General features: G+C 47.0%; 1 protein-coding gene across 4 annotated transcripts in view; it reads left to right on the top strand.

Moving 5' to 3' along the window:
- GLT1D1 (glycosyltransferase 1 domain containing 1) overlaps positions 1–18,797 on the top strand; it is a 56,379-nt gene that overhangs the window by 17,085 nt on the left and 20,497 nt on the right. For all 4 annotated transcript variants that reach the window (XM_075996434.1, XM_075996432.1, XM_075996433.1 and 1 more), the window contains exons 4-7: positions 1,571–1,622; positions 12,168–12,204; positions 13,689–13,745; positions 18,219–18,314. In XM_075996434.1, coding sequence (XP_075852549.1) covers positions 1,571–1,622; positions 12,168–12,204; positions 13,689–13,745; positions 18,219–18,314 — 242 coding nt within the window. The remainder of the gene's footprint in view (positions 1–1,570; positions 1,623–12,167; positions 12,205–13,688; positions 13,746–18,218; positions 18,315–18,797) is intronic.

Genomic DNA, 18,797 nt, shown 5'->3' with positions numbered 1-18,797 from the left:
GGTCTTCATGTCACTGGATTCCAACCAGGAACAGAACTCAGATTCTGTTGCACAGACTAAGGGTCCTTTATTTTTGTAACATAGGAGGTGTTGATCTTGCTTCTTAACACCGGGGGGGGGGGGGTAGGGGTGGGGTCAGGGGGTACGCTAAAATCTCTTACTTCAGCATTGTGCAATTCATCCATGTAAGGAAAAACACCTGTACCCTGTAAATCTGTTGAAATAACAACAATAATATAAAACAAACCCAGGGTTACAAGAGGATGCCACTATGCTTAGGAAGCTAGCTCGTCTAGAACTTCCCGAACATACATGTCGTGGCAGTGCAATCTTTTTAAAACGGAGTACACACGGTGTGCACACAAGTGTGTGTTTTGTATGTGTGTGTGTGTATTGCAATGAACAGAGGCATTAGAGCACTCTGGGGTTACCTTCAAAGGTGATCTGTCATTACAAGTTTTCTTTTTGTTGCTGTTCTTACACTCTTAACATTTATTACCTTTAGATTCGTGTCGTTTGCAATGTCCTGCCTTGTGTTAATAGAAGGAAAATAATTCTGTTTACCAGGAACTATATTGAATGAATTCACCTTATAGTATTATCATTAGTATTACTCACAGCATTGTTATTAAAACAAACATTGATTTTTATTTGGGGGAGTTATTGATCAAGGTGAGTGGGCAGGAGAGCTGCATGAATCATAGATTTCTTGTCCGACACGATAGAGCACACTTTTCTATAAAACAAAGCACTCAACTTGTTTGGCTTTATAATGAGTGCTTCCTTTTTAACTGAATACTTTTCAATAGCTGTATTTTTTCCTATGGGGTACATTTTTGAACTTTGTTAGTACCTTTGAACCTTTTTCCGGTATCCTATAGCATTTAAACTTATTTTAGCATCATCTTTCTGACTTGTAAATATTACAAGTGTTTGGCAATTGTAAGTATCAAAATGAAAGAGCATTTGAAGCTTACGGAAACTGTTTTGCAAAGGACCATCCAGGTACGTGTTGGAGAAGATGTTGCTAAGCAAAGGAGCAGATTTAGTGTAAAATGAAGTATCTAACAAAACAAACAAACAAAAACAACAACAAATTTCTCATCCATGGACATTCAGGAAACATTGAGCATTTCGCCATAGTCTTCTTATTTTTTTTTTTTTTTATTATTTTAAATTCTCAGATGCATACTCTCAGAACGCCGTAGTCTTCTTTTGCAAAGCAGGTGGCTTCCCCAAATCTCGCTTCTCTCTTGCATGTGGGTTTGCAGCTTTTTTGCCTTATCCCTGCTTCTCTAACCTCACATGAACAGAACAGGAAAAGCGGGGAGTTTGGGGCTCCATTTATTTTACTTCCTAAACACACACAACTTTTCTTTTTTTTTTTTTTTTTGATTTGTGAGTAAAGATTAAATCTAACGGCCAGCGGCCACAAGTGCAATCAAGATCGACTGCACTTTAAATCTGGCGTCTCGCCTTGCCCCTCGTCATTTGCTCCGAGGAGCAGTCTCACGGTCACGTCGGTCGCACCCCGGGCTAACCGTCTCCGTTGTCTCTGTCCACTCACCAGGTTTGCGGTGGCTTTCACGGAGTCCATGAAGGAGACGGCACACGTGCAGTGGGTACGTGTCGATCCCGTGTCGTTATTTGGGTCGTGCTGGCGAGACCACAGAGTTGGGGAACCGGAAGGCAGTCTCCCCGGAACCGACGGTGTCCCGTGGACGATGCCTGCCGTAGACACGTTAGCGTATCAGGTTTCCCGTATATTGATGTTTTTTGCATGTGGATTCTCTAAAAACCTCACTGAGGTTTTGTTTTGTTTTGCTTTGCTTTGAGACAGAGTCTCGCTTTGTTGCCCGGGCTAGAGTGAGTGCCGTGGCGTCAGCCTCGCTCACAGCAACCTCAGACTCCTGGGCTCAAGCGATTCTTCTGCCTCAGCCTCCCGAGTAGCTGGGACTACAGGCATGCGCCACCATGCCTGGCTAATTTTTTCTATATATGTTAGTTGGCCAATTAATTTATTTCTATTTATAGTAGAGACGGGGTCTCGCTCTTGCTCAGGCTGGTTTCGAACTCCTGATCTCGAGCTATTCGCCCGCCTCGGGCTCCCAGAGTGCTAGGATGACAGGCGTGAGCCACCGCGCGCCTGGACTGTTTTGTTTTCTTGATTGTTGTTATTGAATAACAAAAACAGCCCAGTAGCCAAATCTTTCAGTGTTTCGTCTGTTTTCTGTTTATGTTCTCAGCCTGGTGGTTTGCAGGCTGCGCTGTGTATGTTGCAGCAACCTGGTGCCCACGGAGAGGGTCAGTGCCGTAGCTGGCAGAGGTGGTCTCCGAGGTGGGACTGTTTATTTGAAGAGCGTTAGGGAGTCAGGGTTTTGTAGATCTACCAGGTAATTCCCTCGCTGACTTTTGCGTTCACTGTGACCCGAGGGGGCAGGTGGGTTGAGCTGGTGGTGAGTCCGCAGTGGGGAGTGATGCAAAGGCCCCGTTGAGTCGGGGCCCGCAGTGGCAGTTCTAACGAAAAAGCCCAGGGCCAGGTTCCTCTGGTGGAGTAGGCTGCCATGAGCCCATGCCCACAAAGCTTATGCCTTTGTCATCTGCAGGTGTTATTCCTGCTGCTGGGATTTTTTACAAGCTTGACCCATCCTGTACGGACTTTCAGTTTGCAAAATTCAGCACTTGGAGACCACTGATTTGGACAGGGTCGGCACAGCCCTTCGTGGGGCCAGTGGTCTCTTCCCAGAGCTCAGAGCGCCACACGAGGGTGCATCTGAAGGCTCTCCAAGCCCCGAGCTTGCGTGTAGCTTTGTTCTTCACATCAAACTCTTTCCAGGCAGGGAACCGAGGTTGCATTTCTTCATGCAGCTGAATGAACTGTGAATCTCTGAGTAAAAAACCCAAAGGGCTTCCTGGCTTGCGGTGTTCGGCTGTTGTACCAGTTTGACTACCTCCCTGTCTTCTTAAAGCTATAAGAAACAACAGTGACAGAGCACCTCTTGTACGTTTCTGGCTAGAGCTGGAGCCCATTGTACTAAGTGAAGTATCCCAAGAATGGAAAAACGAGCACCACATGTACTCACCAGCAAATTCGTATTAACGGATCAGCACCTAAGTGGACACACAGGAGTAACATTTAGCGGGTGTCAGGTGGGTGGGAGGGGGAGGAGGGGAGGGATATATACAAACACAATGGGTGAGATGTGCAACGTTTGGGGGATGGTCACGCTAGAAGCTCTGACTCAAGGGGGGAGGGGGGAAGGGCAATTTACGTAACCTTAGCATTTGTACCCCCATAATATGCTGAAATTTAAAAAAGTAGTTTTTTTAAACCAGTTGTTCCCAAAATGGGGCCCAGGGACCTCTGGGTACCCCTGGGACTCTTTTGAGGCCTCCACAAAGTCCAATCCATTTTCATAATCAAGCTAAGACATTTTTTTGCCTTTTTCTTGGTGCATAATGTAATGATGAGTAAATCTGCTGCCACCTTCATACTAATGAAGCCATGGCCCCCAATCAGTGCCGTGAGTTGTGGGACAGCCACTGCCACCCTGGTCAGCCAGTGTCGCCTAAAAAGTCCTTGGTGAAATGAGGCAAATAATTAATTTCTCAAATTTTAACCTTTGAATACATGGGTTTTTTTTTAATTTAATTTATTTATTTACTTTGAGACAGAGTCTCACTCTGTTGCCTGGGCTAGAGTGCCGTGGCGTCAGCCTAGCTCACAGCAACCTCAGACTCCTGGGCTCAAGCGATCCTCCTGCCTCAGCCTCCCGAGTAGCTGGGACCACAGGTGCACACCACCAGGCCCGGCTAATTATTCCTATTTTTAGTAGAGACGGGGTCTCGCTCTTGCTCAGGCTGGTCTTGAACTCCTGACCTTGAGCAACCCTCCTGCCTCAGCCTCCCAGAGTGCTAAGATCACAGGCGTGAGCCACCGCACCTGGCCGAATACGTGTTTTAAATGTTCAATGTGAGGAAACAAAGTACCCCTGCCGCACACTATATGAACCACGAAAGTTATCTTTGGAAAAGGCCCTTGTGTGGCTGAGTTTGTGAGCTGAACTGGCCACTTTTTAACACCATTTTTTTTTTTTTTTTTTACCTGAAAGAATCACCGACAAACTTCGGTCATTCAAACTTGGGCAATTCTGGCAGACATTTTGTTAAAACTGGGCGGATTATGCCAGTCATTTCGAGAAAAACTATTGGCAGTGTTTGCTGCCAGAGATAAATTTAAATTTTCAAGCGAAGATTAGAATCCTGGAAAGCCAACGTGAGGCTGTCAGCTTCCCAGCACATAAAGGCTCTTCTGACGAGGGTCAGTGGTGATACTAGCAAACGTGAGCCTTTAAATGGATTGGACGACAGAATGCTTCAACATTTGGAGGACATGCATGACCAAGGCATGGCCCACAGAATCATGGATAGGCGAAGGAGCCATTCAAAGTGCAAGATAGACCAGCGGGCTTCAATACGTCCGAGTATGAAAAGTTCCCTGATTTCAGGTTGCATCGGGCAGCCGGCCTTTTAGAAGTCGCCCCTTGTTGAGTTTCAGTGTAGTGTCCAAAAATAATGCCTACCACAGTCAGAAGAGGCTATTGCAATACCCTTCCCTTTTGCAGCTACCTATCTGCAAGAGGCAGGGTTTTTTTTTTGGTTTTTTTTTTATGCACCTCCACCAAAACAACATGCCGCAGCAGCTCGAACCAGGCAGCAAACCTGAGAACCCAGCTGTCTTCTGTTAAGTCAGACGTTTAAGGAAATCTTTTACCTGTTGAAGCATGCTCCTTCTCCATGAATCCGTTGCCCCTTTTCCTACCCTTCTCAGCCTCAAATGCCACCCTTTTCCACAAATCCTTTCTTGACACTGCAAAGTCAGAGCAGATGAGTTCAGCCACTCTGTCAGTCAGCTGCTGCTACGTAGCAAACCAAGTTAGTCTTAAAAAGAACAGGGTGGCCTCACTAAAACACCTGGAACCTCAGCCGGGTTGGCCGGGACCCCTGAGGCCTGTCCCCATGGGGTCTGCCACGCTTTAATTAGGCTGGGCAGCAGGAGAGGGCAGGCCGCAAGGCACAAGCATTCCCCAGGTCCCTGCTCGTACTGTTTGGCGACCGTCCCATTGGCCAGAGCGAGTCAAGGGGCGGAGACTCGGGCTCTGCCTCCCATGCAGGGCTGCCTTAGGAGTGCATGGATGAAGGCAGGGGGACTTATGGCCCCTTTAATCACCTGCCACACTCAATGTGTGTCCCTAACGATGGTGACATTTCTTAACTCTCTTCCCCATGTGGTTGGCAAGTTTTCTGAGCAAAGGACAAGAGGTGGTGACTCGCCTTCCCCAGAGGATAACATATCTCCTCCTGTCAAGGAGTATTCGCTGAATTGAATTTGCTGGAGATGGCTCCTCCTTTAGAACTTTTATTATAGACATATACAAAAAGTGTACACAGGCCGGGCGCGGTGGCTCACGTCTGTAATCCTAGCACTCTGGGAGGCCGAGGCAGGCGGATCGCTCGAGGTCAGGAGTTCGAAACCAGCCCGAGCAAGAGCAAGACCCCGTCTCTACTATAAATAGAAAGAGATTAATTGGCCAACTGATATATACAGAAAAAATCAGCCGGGCATGGTGGCGCATGCCTGTAGTCCCAGCTACTGGGGAGGCTGAGGCAGCAGGATCGGTTGAGCCCAGGAGTTTGAGTTTGCTGTGTCTGGGATTATTGAAATTTGACTCTAGTTTGGTAATAATTAGGCAGGATTAACTAAAGCATAACCTGAGCCAAGCCTGCTCACTAAAATAGTGAGCTCATGCCACGACACTCACTCTAGCCTGGGCAACAAAGCAAACATAAAAACAAACATAAAAACAAACATAAAACAAACATAAAAACAAAAGACGTATATAAAAGTAGCAAGAATAGTAGCGTGGACCTCCAGGTAACCACTCCTCAATTCTTATTTCATCTACTTTCTCTTGTACGTTCAAAGACACACCTATGCACACACACACACACACGCACCCCATTTAAAACATCACAGACACCATGGCATTTCAACTGTTAATATAGGCCATTTTACCTGTAAATGTACCTTATTAAAGTCTTTTTTTTAAAAAAAAATAAGTATAATGACAAGGCACTTGAAAACAATGGAGAATGCAGGAAAGATTATTTGATCTTGAGTGATGATGTAAGAGGCACTACAATAAAGCTAATAAAGGAAGGGATATATTTGTTTTTCTAATTTTCTAGTTTAAAAGAGTGGGGCATAGTTGGCTAGTTGTTAAATTTGAATGTGAAACTCGTTTTTTGTTTTCTTTTTTTCTAAAAATGTTTTAGAGATGGGGTCTTGCTCTGTTGCCCAGGCTGGAGTGCAGTGGCATGATCATAGCCCACTGCAACCTCAAACTCCTGGGCTCAGGGGGTCCTCCTGCCTCAGCCTCTGGAGTAGCTGGGACTACAGGTTTGTACCATCATGCTCTGCTAATTTGTTAATTTTTTTGTAGAGGTGGAGATCTCACCATGTTGCTCAGCCTGGTCTTGAACTCCTGGGCTTAAGTGATCCTCCCACCTGGGCCTCCCAAAGTGCTGGCATTACCGGTGTGAGTTGCTGCACCCCCGTCTGAAGCTATTATTAGCACACCTTTTTGCATATTTTTGGTGGATGATTTTTCAATAAAGTTCAGCTCCATATCTTTATATGATTAGTGTTTGCAAGTAAAAAAAAGTGTATAAATAATGTAACGGCTCATTATTCACCCGTGTTTATATAATTATTTCAGATTGATTTCCATAGAGAGACTGTTTTCTCTTTATGTATTCTGAACAGGGATACCGGTTCTGAGCAATTGAGTTTTGCTCTTCATCACAGAATTGCCAGCATTGGTGTTTAATTTTACAGTCTCTGTTTTAGTGAGCAGGCTTGGCTCAGGTTACACTTTAGTTAATCCTGCTTAATTATTACCAAACTAGAGTCAAATTTCAATAATCCCAGACTAGAAATAATTATGGCATTTGCTTCTTATTGCATTTGTCATTTCAAAAGACAAAATACAGGCTGGGTGTGGTGGCTCACGCCTGTCATCCTAGCACTCTGGGAGGCCGAGGCAGGAGGATCCCTCAAGGTCAAGAGTTGGAAACCAACCTGAGCAAGAGCGAGACCCCATCTCTACTAAAAATAGAAAGAAATTAATTGGTCAGCTAAAAATATATAGAAAAAATTAGCCAGGCATGGTGGTGCATGTCTGTGGTCCCAGCTACTCGGGAGGCTGAGGCAGGAGGATTGCTTGAGCCCAGGAGTTTGAGGTTGCTGTGAGCTAGGCTGACGCCATGGCACTCACTCTAGCCTGGGCAACAAAGCGAGACTCTGTCTCAAAAAAAAAAAAAAAAAAAAAAAGACAAAATATATACATATCTAGAGTCTATGTAGGTAATGTAGTTTTGAGCATAAAATGTAGTCTAAAACGTGTGTTTTTTAAGACCAGATTGGGTGCTTTCCTGGAGGTATGGCTGTAGACTGTTTTTTGAAACTTAATTTAGAAAGATAATTAAATGAAGACACACATAAACACAGGCACACTGTCAATACCTGCGCTGTCTAATAGAAATATCACATCAGCCACCTATGTGAGCCATGCATGTAATTTTAAAGTTTTCAATAGCTACACTTAAAGAACTAAATAGAAATAAGTAAAATTAATTTTCTTTTGTTTTTGAGACAGAGTCTTGCTCTGTCACCCCAGCTATCGTCACCCACAGCAACCTCAAACTCCTGGGCTCAAGCGATCCTCCTGCCTCAGCCTCCAGAATAGCTGGGACTGCAGGCATGCGCCACCATTCCCAGCTAATTGTTTCTATATATTTTTAGTTGTCCAGCTAATTTCCTTCTATTTTTAGTAGAGATGGGATCTCACTCCTGGCCTCAAGGGATCTTCCCACCTCCACCTCCCCGAGTGCTAGGGTTACAGGCGTGAGCCACCGTGCCCGGCCGTGGCTTAGGGTTTTTAAAGCACTTATATAGTATCTGATCATGGGAGACATAGTAACAGACATGTGCCAGATGAGGATTTATTTTGTAACCCCTGGGTTAATTTTAACCCTCCCAGAAAGCTTGGGTGCTCTTTTGGAAACATCATTTGGGAGGCTGTGTTTGTGTTCACCTACCTGTCTCTGGCTGATCTTCACAAATTGGTTTGATTGGCTTTCAATAAAGGCGGTTTTATTTTATCTTTTTTTTTTTTTTTTTTTTTTTTGAGACAGAGTCTCGCTTTGTTGTCCAGGCTAGAGTGAGTGCCGTGGCGTCAGCCTAGCTCACAGCAACCTCAAACTCCTGGGCTCGAGCGATCCTTCTGCCTCAGCCTCCCGAGTAGCTGGGACTACAGGCATGCACCACCATGCCCGGCTAATTTTTTTTATATATATATATATCAGTTGTCCAATTAATTTCTTTCTATTTATAGTAGAGACGGGGTCTCGCTCTTGCTCAGGCTGGTTTTGAACTCCTGACCTTGAGCAATCCGCCCGCCTCGGCCTCCCAAGAGCTAGGATTACAGGCGTGAGCCACCGCGCCCGGCCTATTTTATCTCTTTTACTTTGAAATTCCTGTGTTCACAACCAGGTTGCTATGTTTTAGTGTGGACATCGTATGGGCTTTGTGAAGTACACGGTCCCCGGGGGGTCCTCACCAGGTGGGCAGGCTATGCCGTTAATATTTGGCACTCATGATCAATAGAGGTTGTGTTTTGGGATCACAGTACTCTGTTGGTTTGTGATGATTTAACCTTGATTCGGCATTTTTAAGAGTTTGATTCACCACCCATTTCCGACTGTGAGATGCACATTGCAGAAATTTAAAAAAGTTGCCTATAAAGGATTTTGGCTTCTTGTTACAATATGAAATAGATGTTCAGGATGCAAATGTAAACACTTCTAGTTCTAGCCCAGGTTTAGAATGCTTTCTATAAATTAACCATTTGCCAGGAAATGTAAAGACTTCACCCAAAAAATTAAAAACAAATTAAATGTACGTCTTAATGGAAGGCTGTTCTCCCAGCAGAAGCAATGATTATGGTTAAATATGTCAGCATTGCATTCAAAACCCCTCATGCCTGTGTTCTTGCTCTCTTTCTAATAAGTACTCCGCTAAGAGGGCATTATCTAAACTCAAATATTCATGAGCTATTTTTTTAAAAAAATCTTGAGTTTGAGTAAATATTTCTTGAAGTGGTTATCAAATTTAAAAGAGCGCAATCCAATCAAAATGGCTCGTCAATATGCGTTGTTCAGGTTGGCACTGATCAATCAAAGAATGGGAAGTCATTTTGTTGTTGCTATCTATTATCAATCCACTATGTTAAAAAGGTAGCAATTAGCACTTAGGTCTGTTACAAAGCCTCCCCTATTCAGAGGTTTCTATCCAAGGGGAGACTGGCTTCCTGAAGCCAGTATTGGGCCAAGCAGGTGGTGGTTTCTGACAGACATGACAAACGGCTAATCTTCCCGTCCCGTCCACCCTCACACCTCGGCCGGCCGTGGTCATTTTATGCACCAGTGAGCTCATCTACAGGGCAGGCAATGCACGAGAACTTCGACTCCTGTGTTATTTCAGAGCAAATGAATAAGTAATAAATATTGAGCCAAGAAAGCTAATTCGTATTTGTAACATTTCAATATGGAAAGTGTTGTTTCTAAATCAATACAAGCCGTTGACGGGTGCCGGCTTCCTTTCACTACGATCGCTGATAACAGCCCACCAGGCCCATACTTCTTTCCTCCTGTAACTCTGTTTCCTTGATCTGCTCGGATACGATCTTCAAGTACCGTTTATGATATGTTTTAAAAGTCTATATAGGACTTGGTACTTATTATATATTTTTTTCAGGTTTTTGAGAGGTTTTAGAGAAATGATGCAGGAAGACCAGCAGATAAATCCTGAAGTCTCCACACACAGTCAATTCCTGCTGCTGCTAGGATTGAGATACTAATTTGATTAATTTTGGGGAGTGTGGATAAAGGAATTAAAAAAAAAATTTTTTTTTGAGACAGAGTCTGTTGCCCGGGCCAGAGTGCCATGGCGTCAGCCTAGCTCACAGCAACCTCAAACTCCTGGGCTCAAGCGATCCTCCTGCCTCAGCCTTTCAAATAGCTGGGACTGCAGGCACTACTGCTTCCGGCTAAGTTTTCTATTTGGTAGAGACGGGGTCTCACTCTTGCTCAGGCTGGTCTCGAACTCCTGAGCTCAAACAAGCCTCCCGCCTCAGCCTCCCAGAGTGCTGGGTTGATATGTATGAGCCACCACGCCAAGCCAAGGAATTTTTTTTTGAAAGGAACATTTTGAGTTTATAGATTTCTAATTTCAGAGCATATTTCCAATGAGGTAGTGGCGAGAATATAAACTCTATTTTGCCTCACGTTATAATTCATCAAGAATTTGTTGACTATTTTATTGCCAAACACTTGGATTAACTTTGAAGTCGATACAGTTAAACAGCACTTTAACATCCATCTTAAAAATGTTTCCCAGGTCAGCGTTTTAGGCATAGAGTTGGCCAAGAAAGAAGCTCTCCTGGCGTCCACTGCATCCCAATAACATTTTTCCAGGCTTCCAGTGAAATTTTAACTAAACAAAAGGAGCATTTTAGGGTTCCGAACTTCAGTGTCTATTAGCAATCTCAAATGATTGCCGTTAGCCATTTTTTTCCCCATTAAAGTTATTATTCTTTTTTAACTAGCAGAGATTTTGGACACTCCCTCTTTCTTTGTCAAAGGCTTACTGTCGTAAGGGCCTTTGGAAGGGGCACTGCTGTACCACTTTGGGAGGTTGCAGGTGCTCCTCGCGGTTACATACCGAATGTGACGCTCAGGACAGAACCAGAACCGAAGCCGCCCCGGGGCTCGAGTGCATGTTCCACCTCCTGCCTGGACGCCGCCTCCTGCCGAACCTCCCCCTCGGCTGGGCCGGGGAGTGGGGAGGCCACCTCCCCACCTCCCCACCTCCCCACCGACCTTCTCTGCCCTGGCCGGGCTGTTTCACCTTTGCCTTGTGTCCCCAAATATAGAACTGGCTTGGGGACAAAGTCCAAAGTGGACTGGCACACCCCATGCTGTGCCCCTGCCTCACCTCCCCCCCCCCCCCGTCCCGGGACCTCGCTGGGTCCCTGCGTGCACCTGCACACAGGTGTGATGTCCCGGACGCCAGCTACTCAGCCAGCTCAGCCATGTCATGCACTGATCCAGACTGTCCAATTCAAACCACAAGATGCACAGTTTTTTTTTTTTTTTTTTTTTGGACTCTTTCACCCAAATTCTGATCATGTGAGAGAAGCAGGCGTTGGCATCGACTTGACCCCTCTGCCATTTCAAGGAGATTCCTCCCTCTCCCCCCACACTTCCACCTCTGCGTCTGAGCTGGATGTTGGAAATGATTTTGCCTCGGTTTCAAAAGGATCCGGAGAGATGGATTCTTTTTTTTTTTTTTTTCTCTAGTAGCTTTGTGAGGTTCTCCCGGGAGGCGCCGTGGGAGATGGGAAGTCGGTACCTTAGTGGGAACATCCGATTCAGTCACGCACACGCCACCTTGTTCCTTGAAGTCGGGGAGGCAGAGTCTGGGGAGGTCCCAGCGAGGTCCCCGGGGCCAGTCCGTCCTCCCCCGATTGGAAGAGTCGGCCCCGTGCGCCTGTTCTAGGTTTTGCCATCATATAGGTGGCTCCTCTTTCTCCTCTTCCTCCTCTTGTCTTTCGTCTTTTTTCCTGGGGTTAGGACGTGGGCCCCCTAAACCACAATTCCCACCTTCTGCTCCAGGACAGGAGATGGGCTGGCCTCATCACTGGCGAGCTCTGCCGCTGAACTTGAGTGGCGTCTCTGCTGACGCAGAGGCTGGGAAATCGTAAAAACGCATCAGGCCTAATTTAAGAGACTTTTATTTTCTCCCCTTTGTGCTTCTTAACTTATAGATGCCGTATTTTCAAACGGCAAAACCCATTAAGAGCAGAGGTAGCGCTGCGCTCTTAAAGAGTAACAGGTTTGTGAGCAGCTGCGTAGGTAATTCTTAGGGATGTTTTCCAAGAGGACTTTTTAACGACCTTCATTTAATTTCTATAAAGCAGTCGTTGTGGACGATCCAATTTACCTTTTTTTTTTTCTCTCTCTCTCTCTCCCTTCTTTTCCAAAAGCCACATGCTAAGGGTAAGATCTATGTCCAGAGTCAAGGTAAGGATTTTTTAATATATTGATTTTTATTTATTCTTTAGAAAAGGGATAAAGGTTATAAATATGCATGTATATATACTTTTTAAAGAATGAGTCCTGTCCTTTAGAGACACATGCTGAGATGGTTATGGAGGAGAGAATATGATTTCTGAGATTTACTTAAAAGCAATCAGAATGGATACAGTTTTATTATTCTCTAACATTAGCATAAACTATAAATAGGAGAAATTATAAGCAGACAGTTTAACATGCAGATCACGTAACCTTTTCTACCGGAGGAAAGTGCAGTGTACTCCACTGGTGGTGGTGTGGACCCCAAGACCAAAGGCTGAGCGTCTCTGTTTAAGTTCACTCGAGCTGGGGTGGCCTGCACTGCCTCTGCCCCCACCGGCCCCCACCCCTCCCCCAGTCCTGCCCCTGCGGCGGCATCTGACGCCTGTCCTCAAACACTCTGAGGCCGAAACATGCTTGGTGAGCCACCATGTCAGAGGCCCGAGGAAGAACATGTTGACAGAATTGATTCCAGGCCCAGGTTGGGGAGGCTCAGAGGCCAAGGCCAGGAGGCCGAGTCTCAGGGGGACTTTTGCATTGCACCAAGAATGCACAGGGCCCAGGGGCCCGCCTTCCCTGGGGCACACCATCGGAGGGGCGTGGTGTCATTGCTCTGGTGGTCTCAATGACATTTTTAGCTGGTGCAGCAGGAAAAACCCAGGCTTGGAAGCAGCGTGGGGGTCTGAACCTGCAGCCTGCCGCCTGCACCTGCCGGCTGCTCGGCCCTCAGCAGTCTCCAGTGGGATAAACTGGGGGAACTGACCTGCTCAGCGGGTCTTGAAGGATTCTTTCCCAGCGGTGTGTGTGGACAGTCCGAGGCCAGGCTGGGCTCGGAGAGGACACCTGCTAAGTGGCCGCTGTTTGTGATACTCAGCGTGAGTGACACCCAGGTGGTGTCAGAGGTGGCCGGATGGCTCGATTTGCATTTTGCGAGACTGCCCCACCATTTTTTCTGTTCAGTGTCGCCTCCGAATTTTCTAAATCCGAAAACGTCTGTTTGTCCAGAACAAGTTAAAAGTAACCTGGTCTGTCTGAGGAAATGACATAGACAGACTTCGGTCACTCACACGGGATTCGGTGAGGGCTGAGCTCAGGGCCATTAGGGTTTGGCCCATGATGCTTTAGAAACCTGTTACTTACACGCGTTTTTTAAAAAAGGAACTCAAGGTGTGTATCAGCCCGAGGCAGTTTGGTCCAGTAGTGGATCATGGGGTTGAAAGTGGTGGGTCTTTTCTCATCCGGGGCCCTCGGGCTCACTTCAGACCCCCTCGTCCTGGGGGATTAGTGGGACTTTGCTGAAATACTCAGAACATAGAGCAGCTTTGTAAAGAAACAAGTCCCACCACTGCTTAAACTCCAACACGAAATGACTGGCTGTGTCTCAGCAGTCTCATCAAAGTCGCCTTTCTCTTTTTCTTCTTCCTTTGACCCAGGAATTACGACAATGCCAAATGCCGCCTTTAACTGGAACACCTTTCTTGAATGTGCAGGTAAGATGTGAAATCTTCGTAGGGGATTTTGATGGAAGCGTACCAGTGACTTGCAACGCCCACACGGTTTTGGAAAAGAGGCTGTCAGGTCCAAGCAGTGTGCTGTTTCAGGTGGAACAAGGGCAGGAAGTACCGTGTTTCCCCGAAAATAAGACGGGGTCTTATATTTATTTTTTCCTCAAGAAGACACCCTAGGGCTTATTTTCAGGGGACGTGTTGTTTTCCCCTCAAAGCCTCAGCTTGCAGCACGCACAGGACGGCCGGGACCTGACAGGGGAACCGACCTTGTTGGTGGGGCTGCCCGCACCTTTCCGGTCACCTCTGGGACAGCAGCTGTCACGATGGGGCGGATGAGAAGGGCTGCTCGTCTTCTTCCCTGCTCCGTGATGAAATGCACGGGTCGTGCAGATGCACTGGGTAGCCACGCTCATCTTTACTAGGTCTTATTTTCAGGGTGGGGCTTCTATTGCACACATGCTAAGAAATCCTGCTAGGGCTTATTTTATGGGTAGGTCTTATTTTGGGGGAAATACGGTAACATGAATTGGAACAAGGAAAGGGAAGATTAGGAGAATGAATGCAGGAGGAAGAAAGCTCAGCCCCTTCCTTCTGCTGTGCTTGGAGGATACGTCCCAAATGTTTAGTGTCACTTCCTGCAACATTTGTCCTTTTTAAGAATAATAACCTCATGTGTTCATTTCATTTTACTGTCGTAATTACACACGCAATGAATGACCGTTGTGTAGCTATGATACCGCGTAGATCTGACAAATGAAACAAAAGTTTAGATCACTTGAAATCTCAGCACCAAACAGGAATTGTTACTGATGTTTGGTGTGATCATTCTCAACGATTTTGTATGTATATGAGATGATTTTTTTAAAAGACAAAAGCAAAACCAAACTTTCCTTACTACTCTCAGCTGCCTTATTTATCCGTTATGACAATAAGAATAGAACTCACTCATCCTTTTTTTTAAAAAAAAAATTCTGAAATTTACATGGAGTGAAACGCAGATATCTCAAGTGTAAAATTAGGTAAATTTTTGACAAATGTATACGCCCATGTAGCAAATGCCCTCATCGATAGAGATAATGTTTCCACCACTCAAGAAAGTTCTCTCGTGCCCTCTTCTATATTTAATTCTCGTTCCTGTATAAGTGACTCGTGTTCGATGTTCGTCATCAGGGACTAGCGTCACCTGTCCTTGAGCTGCACACACTGAGCACCTTCTTGTGCCTGACTGTCTTTACTCAACACGATGTTTCTGAGACTTGCTCACGTCGCGCCTGTCTCTGCAGGTTTCTCCTTTCTCCTGCCGGGTAAAGTATTCCGTTTAGGAAGGGCATGTGACACTCCGAGTACCACATTGTGCATCTCTTCTCCTAGTGGTGGACTTTTGGCTTGTTTTACATTTTTTTTTTTTTTTTTTTTTTTTTGCTGCTACAGATGAAACCGCTTGTAAACATTCTCGTGCAAGGTTTCTGGTGACCTGTGTTTTCATTCCTCCTCGGATACGTCGAATAGCTTGGCTATGTACGTGCTTGACGTTGTTAAAGGCGGCCGGTTTTCCAGGGTGTGCACGGTTCCACTTCTGCAGAGACCGACAAAAGCTCTAGTTATTCCACAGCCCCGCCAGCAAGTCCTGTTGACGGCCTCTCTAATTTTAGCTCTTCTTGGGGGGACGAAATGGTGTTGTCTCATCGTGGCTCTCCCAGTTCACTTTCCCCGGACGATGAGTGGCGTCTGGCAACTTTCCATGTGCACCTGGGCCATCAGAGCACCTTCTTTTGTGACATGTCTAGCAAGCCTGGGCCTTTTTTCTTTTATTATTGTGTTTTCTTTTCATTGTTGATTTGTAGAATATTTTTTTATATTCTTGGTACAAATCTTTTGTCAGATGTATGTATTGTGAATATCCCATTCTCTGGCTTCTATGGTCATTTCCTTCACCATGTCTTTGAAGAGCAGAGTTTTTTTATCTTGAAGTTTTTTTTTTATCTTGAAGTTTTTTATCTTGAAGTCTGGTTGACGGCCACACTGTTCCCCGGGAAGGTGGCCTCAGTGCACCTGTCCTTAGCGGTGCTGGTGGGATGTGATTTTCCTTAGCGCCTGTGGGGGGCGCTGAGATGGTCTGGCCGTTGGGTTTTCCACGCACGGGGTGATGTAAGCGTAGTCACGACGTTTAAATAAAGTTTTACTGTGCAATGTCCCTGAATATAGAAAGTTTAGTCGTTCCCAGGTGAGTCCCACCAGTGTGTGTTATTTGGGGTCGTAACTCTCTTATGGCTGGACATCCCAGTAATTTTGGGCAAAGTTACTAGAACAGCTAAAATTGGCTCACCACATGCAATTTAGGTTTTTTTTTTTTTTTAAACAGAGTCTCTCTCTGTGGCCCGGGCTAGAGTCCCGTGGCATCAGCCTCGCTCACAGCAACCTCAAACTCCTGGGCTCGAGTGATCCTCCTGCCTCAGCCTCCCATGTAGCTGGGACTCCAGGCATGCGCCACCGTGCCCGGCTAAGTTTTTCTATATATATATTTTTAGCTGTCTGGGTGATTTCTTTCTATTTTTAGTAGAGACGGGATCTCACTCTTGCTCAGGCTGGTCTCAAACTCCTGAGCTCAAGGGATCCTCCCGCCTCGGCCTCCCAGGATGCTAGGATTACACCCCATGCAACTTGCAGCGCAAGAATTCATCTGTTTTAGCCAGAAATGTTGTTCCCTCGAGGCAGCCAGGCTGGTTAGCATTAGAGGGCCCAAACCGCGGGGTCCGGGGAGAGTTGGAGTCGTAGGTCCTGCCTTAAACATCTCAGAAGAGACTGAAAGATGCAAAACCGGTGCCCGGCCCTGAACAAACAGCAGGACACCCCCAAGCCTGTCTTCACTCCAGAAACTCAAAAGCAAAGCCCCCCGCTGTTTACTGTGTGTCAGTGTTGGGCTCCTCGAAAAGAAACACTCCCAAGCATTTTATTAGAAATGATCTTCCTAGCGTGGTCATCAATCCCATGGACGGCAGCCCGGCTGCTCCCGGCTGCTGCGTTACAGATGAGCCCGCGCGGTCCAACCGCTCCATCACGCGGCAGCCGCGAGCCGCGATTCAGAACCGCCGGCCTCTTTCAGACGGCCCGTCCCTCGTAGGGTTATTCCGTCTCCAATCTATCACGGGACGCAACTGCGTTGCAACGGAGGTTCGTGATCTCCAAAGGGAGGGCGATCCGTCACCAGGTTCTGCGGGCTCGGGGCTGACGGCTCTGCGGGTCTCGGCGTGGAGTGATTAGCGGAACAGCCCGGAGATTTGAGGCCCTCCTGAGCAAGCGCTTCTCTGGAGGCCTCCGTGGCCACGGTTTAATCCTAATGTGTGCAATTAGACGCTGTCAATGTATGCAGAATGCACGGGCTCGGGGAGACCGTGGTGGCGGCTCGGGGAGCCGGCAGGGGTGGGTATCGGCTCGAGGGTAGACGTGTAATTAGTCCGCATCTCTGGGCTTTATGAGCCGGCGTCTGTTCTCATCTGCGGGGCCATCCGTCTTTGTCGCACTCCGCACCCTGGGGATGGGCTGTCCTCCGAGCATCCTTACTCTGTCTCCCCCCACCCGGCCCCCCGGAGCATCTGGAGCCCTTGCCTGTGATTTGTCACTCCCACTCTGGGCTTCGGACAGTGACGAAGGCACATGACGGAGTGAGTCCGATGCAGACTGTCAGGGATTGGACACTCGCGCTCCGGACTCTGACGAGCCGCTCACCTTGACATCAAGGGCAGTGGGTGGGGGGGAAGGACCCCATTTAACACAAGTGCTCACAGCTTCATCCCGTTCCCATCCAGAATTGGATCCAAATAGTCTCTAGGACCCCTGGCTCCGATTTCTGTGATAGTTGAGCCACTTTTTTTTTTTTTTTTTTTTTGAGACAGAGTCTCGCTTTGTTGCCCAGGCTAGAGTGAGTGCCGCGGCGTCAGCCTCGCTCACAGCAACCTCAGACTCCTGGGCTCAAGCGATCCTCCTGCCTCAGCCTCCCGAGTAGCTGGGACTACAGGCATGCGCCGCCATGCCCGGCTAATTTTGTCTATATATACATTAGTTGGCCAATTAATTTCTATTTATAGTAGAGACGGGATCTCGCTCTTGCTCAGGCTGGTTTCGAACTCCTGAGCTCGAGAAATCTGCCCGCCTCAACCTCCCAGAGTGCTAGGATGACAGGCGTGAGCCACCGCGCCCGGCCGAACCACTTCTTGCTGTCGTCCTTCCTCCTCCTCGCAGCAGAGACACACTTGTGCTGCACGGGCCGGGCTCAGCTCGGGTTTGCCCAGCAGAAGGGATTCGTTTGCTGCGAGGAAACGGACATAAATGCGAGCGTAGAAGCAGCCGGCGCGGGAGGCAGAGACTTACTTCCCAGGTGCACCTGCGGCACACGGTTGCCATGGCGGCGGGGGCGTGCCCTCCTCGCTGACCACATCCTGAACTCTTCCCTTGCAGAGATTAACCAAAGCGCTGACACCTTGCACGTGTTCCTTCTCATCTGTGGGCTTCGACAAGTCAAAGACCCTCTCTATTTGGTGGACGCGTTCTCAGGTAGGTTTTCTGGGGTTTCCTTCTCCCTCCGTTTGCAGAGTTCCGCCCGGGCACGTGTCTGGGCATCCGTCTTTAGGACTTTGAGTTTTATTTCCTCCACCTTTGCACACGAGCAGAGCTGCTTCTGGAGTGTCATGATGAGAACAATCGGGAAAATGATTTACGGGGAGAGCAGCTCTGTGCAGTAATCTCAGTTTAGTTTCCGATGTCCTGTGCGCGTAGCTTCTGGGGTCACGGTTCGTGAAATTAGTGAATAATTGCAAGGCGCAAAGACTTTTATCTGGAAATGTTTCGCACATGCCAACTTGTGTGATGCATTCGGAGTCTTGCTCGTTGTTTATCTGTATCGTCCTCAGTATGTTCTAAATCCCACCTTGAGCTGTGGAGGCATATTCATCCTAGTTACCTAATACTCCAGAAATACGGATCATGCGCAACATTGCAGAAAAAAATACGCTGCTTTTTAAAAGCATAAAATCCCCA

Source organism: Microcebus murinus, chromosome 22 (genome assembly GCF_040939455.1).
Source record: "Microcebus murinus isolate Inina chromosome 22, M.murinus_Inina_mat1.0, whole genome shotgun sequence".
In the NCBI taxonomy this organism is placed as follows: domain Eukaryota; kingdom Metazoa; phylum Chordata; class Mammalia; order Primates; family Cheirogaleidae; genus Microcebus; species Microcebus murinus.
The sequence above is the reverse complement of the archived record's forward strand: the minus strand, read 5'-3'. Positions and strand labels throughout refer to the sequence as shown.